Source organism: Argentina anserina, chromosome 4 (genome assembly GCF_933775445.1).
Source record: "Argentina anserina chromosome 4, drPotAnse1.1, whole genome shotgun sequence".
Classification (NCBI taxonomy): Eukaryota; Viridiplantae; Streptophyta; class Magnoliopsida; order Rosales; family Rosaceae; genus Argentina; species Argentina anserina.
Window position 1 is genome coordinate 20,875,613 of NC_065875.1, and position 3,769 is coordinate 20,879,381.

The 3,769-nt window shown below is 37.8% G+C and overlaps 1 protein-coding gene across 1 annotated transcript; it reads right to left on the bottom strand.

Annotated features, from left to right (window-relative positions):
* LOC126790646 (lysine histidine transporter 2-like) lies at positions 1-2,255 on the bottom strand. The gene is made up of 6 exons (XM_050516969.1): positions 2,077-2,255; positions 1,160-1,543; positions 524-1,023; positions 359-450; positions 196-264; positions 1-99 (listed from the first exon to the last, which is right to left on the bottom strand). The coding sequence occupies exons 1-6, from the start codon at positions 2,253-2,255 to the stop codon at positions 1-3; spliced, it is 1,323 nt and encodes a 440-aa protein (XP_050372926.1).
* Positions 2,256-3,769: the final 1,514 nt, after the last annotated feature.

Sequence of the window (3,769 nt, forward strand, 5' to 3'; positions counted from 1 at the left end):
TTAAGAGAAGAACTCGTAGGTTCTCGCTTTGATGATGATATTCCGTAGTGCACCAATGGGAGCTAGAATCATTAAAGTAACCCCAAGAATGATACACATCTGAAATGAATGAGTAAATTAAGTGAGTAAAATGAAGTATAAATAACAAACAAATTAAGGACGTCAACTTTCCCAAAGGACGTCAACACAATTTACCCAGTTAGTAATCCAAGATAGACTGAATGGTTTTGGTTTGTAGATGGCAAGCCACATGATGCAGGGAAGCTTCACAGATCAAGATTAATGGAAAAGTTAGCTATTTTAAATGCTTACTCAAAGAGCAATTAGAGTTTAAGACAGAATTCTTTCTTCAGCTTACGTAATATGTTGTTGGGGCAAAAGCAAATCCTCCAAAGAATCCGAGAAGTCCACTGAAGAAAGGGATTGCCATGGCAACGATCATGGTAATTGCTGGCATTGTAAGAGTAGAGAGTTAGCATGCAGATGAAACTTAAATTGAGAGGTGTAGTAGAAGTCGACGTACCAACATATGTAGTTCGAGTAACAAATCGGAGAATGAAACTCGGTGAGAAGTTCATTTTTTTGACCAAAAACGTTTCAATCATGTCAAACACTGCCATTGCATATATCTGATAGCTTCCAATCACATGAACCACCACAAATAAGTTAGCAGCTGCAATTAGCCAAGCTGGTTTCTCCAACGAGATGAGAATGTTCTCATCAACTGAGTTTCCGTAGATATAAAACCCAACAATAGCAACAGGGAAGTAACATATAGCCACAACAAAGTATGCAACAAGAACTCCTTTCCACATAGGGCCCTTGGAAGGCTTCTCCGGCGTTGAAGGAATGGTTGCTTGGATCTCCAGAACCACATTGTGACCAGCATAGGCAAATGCTACCTCACCCAACCCACCAAAGAAGTTGAGCACAGCTCCAGCATTGGTTTTGGCTCTGTAGCTGTAGTCCACATCCTCTACGACCCCCCTGTGTAGTGAAGCTGCCCATGCAATTGTTGAGTAACTACAAACAAGAGTCCAAGAACACAGTGCCAACAAAAATCAACGATACATGATTGCATTCTTTTACATAATTATTGAGTAGTTCAATAGTCTAGCGCTAGCTTCAGTATATGAATTGATATTTGGTTTGATTATACCTCAAGGACATTATTGCTGCGGCGAGTGAGACAGCAGACATGGAGTTAAAATTGGGGAGATGGGAGAGAACAAAGTGACTAGAAGCGAAAATCATAATCCAGAATACAGTCCTGATATCTTTGCATCTAGGACAAAGCACATTATGGACTTTCTTCAATGATTTTCCTCCTGTGACCATATAGACTATGCAGACACCAACTTCAACAACTACCTGTTGAGGCACCACAACCCAGAGCCCTAGCTTCGGCCCGAAGGCATGTTGACCTAGCTCGTGATACCTATCGAACCGCTTGCCAGGCACCATTTCATGCATCTCGACCATTTGCCATAGTGTATATAGGGTGATGACCCATGACAAAATAAGGATGGCCACACCAGGACCCCTATAACATTTCCGAAAACAGTCTTTTGATTATGTTAGATGATTGATCAATATATTAGTTTCGTTATATAGTTGTGATTCAGTACTGTAAATTGCATATTATATGACCCGGAACTTGAGTCCTGTTTTTAAGTGACAAACATATCACTTAACTCATCCCAGTTGTGAGCATATATATATATATATATATATATATATATATATATATCTGGAATGAAGATTTTGTTTAGGATCATTGAACTATAGACTGCTATGCAGAAACTGATGATAACCTATCTATATGTTATTAAGGAACCAATATGATGTATATGTATACAGAAAATGAGAAAAGATGATACTTATCTTTATGGTTATGGAGCATAATCTACATGGTAATGAAACTAATATGATGAATGATGTATGAAGATTGATCTGTTTTCAATTAGCAGATAAAATTGTACATGGTAATGAAAACAATAGCAATCCCAAAAACCTCTTCATTTGACTACACACCCCTAAACTCGAACAGAAGCAATGAAACAAAACAACGTATACCATCCTAGCTCAGCAAGGGCAAAAGGAAGACTAAGGACGCCAGCTCCAACCATGGCAGTGACATTGTGGAAAGCTGAGTACCACCATTTGGCATTCCTAGCAGAAGTGATCGGAAGCCAATCGTTGATCCGCTTCTGTCTTGCAAGCTCAGCTTCTGACATATTAGCCTCGTCGGCCATTTTGTTGTACCCAAAATCAGACCAAAGCAAAGTTCATCAGTCGGGAAAGTTTTATTTTTTTTCCGACAACGAAAATAAGTTGTTGTAGGCAGAGAGCAGTGTGCTTATATATCTTCAACTGGGAATGAATGAAGGCCATAAATAGCAAACCTTTGGCCAATGTTTGTATCATAAGTTTCTGGTTTTGTCTCTCATTTGTGCCCGGTTTCAGGAGTTGAGCTGACCTAGCATTTCAAATACCACATAGCCCTTCTCTGTTACTGGTACGATTTAGTATTCTCCGAATCGACCAGAGGCTTCTAGGGTAACTTTGCATGCATGGAAAAACAAAGGAAGTTTGACCGTGGTAAAGAATAGTAGAATACTGCAAGAAAAAGATTCATACTCGGTAAAACCGAAAATGGCGAGATTCTTTCTAACCAAGTTCCTGTCAAAACCAAGCTTCTTTCTTTCACCAAATGTCAACTTGAAGTTGTACGATTCAAAGGGGATTCATTATCCAGAACATGTTTTCTCCGTCATTTTCTCAAACAAGAGCTTCCCATACCCACTCGATACTTGATAACTTATTATTACCAGCATTACCTGAACCAAACCGTAACCTAATAAATCCGATAAGCTCTTGTAGCTACACATATCCATTGACAATGAGGACATGAGCTAAGATACCTGTGTGAGCGTTTAAGCCATAAGATTATGTTTCCATTTTATTAATATGGATATTAGCCACAAAATAGATTATATCACAGAATCTCGGATCCCATGTATTTCTTCATTTACTATTACTTCTCTGCATGTGATTTTGAATTATGTTGATGATTACTGAATAAGCAATCAAATAAGAAGGTGTGGGTGCATTATGGCTAGCATATCAAATTCAATCCCCAAATCATCATGTCTCAGCTTAAAAGGAAATGATAATACTGAATCGATAAATTTGGTCACAAACTGAAATGGTGAAAATTAATTTGCAAGCATATGAATCCATAATTTATAATTAGAGTGGCAGCTCATGATTGTCTATGTTAGCATGAATCTATTGGGCGAATCCGTGGTACAGATGAATCTACTACATATTCCACCATAATTATGTGTAATCTGAGATGGATCTCAAAATTTATTGAGATTACGAATTTGAAGAACCTGAAGAAGTTAACCCAAAACCAATTATGACAAATCATAATCTCTCAATTGAGTCAATTCCAATATATTTCTTAATAAAGCCCAACGGACCTCATCATTTAACTATGCCAAGCCTAAGTGGCATATTTCAAAGTGGGGTGTAGTTCGACTGTGAGAGTTTTTTTTAGGTTCCAATACATGCCATCTCTTGAACTGTTGATTCAGATCATGATACAGGATGTAGTTTTAGGTTCCACAGCTATATCATTCCAATTCTATAAACTTTGATTCAAATCATGAAAGAGCGTTACTCATTTTAAGCAACATTTTTGATTCAGAAGTTCTATGAACTAGGAATCTCAAGTATCGACAAAACTATATATAGCTAAAGC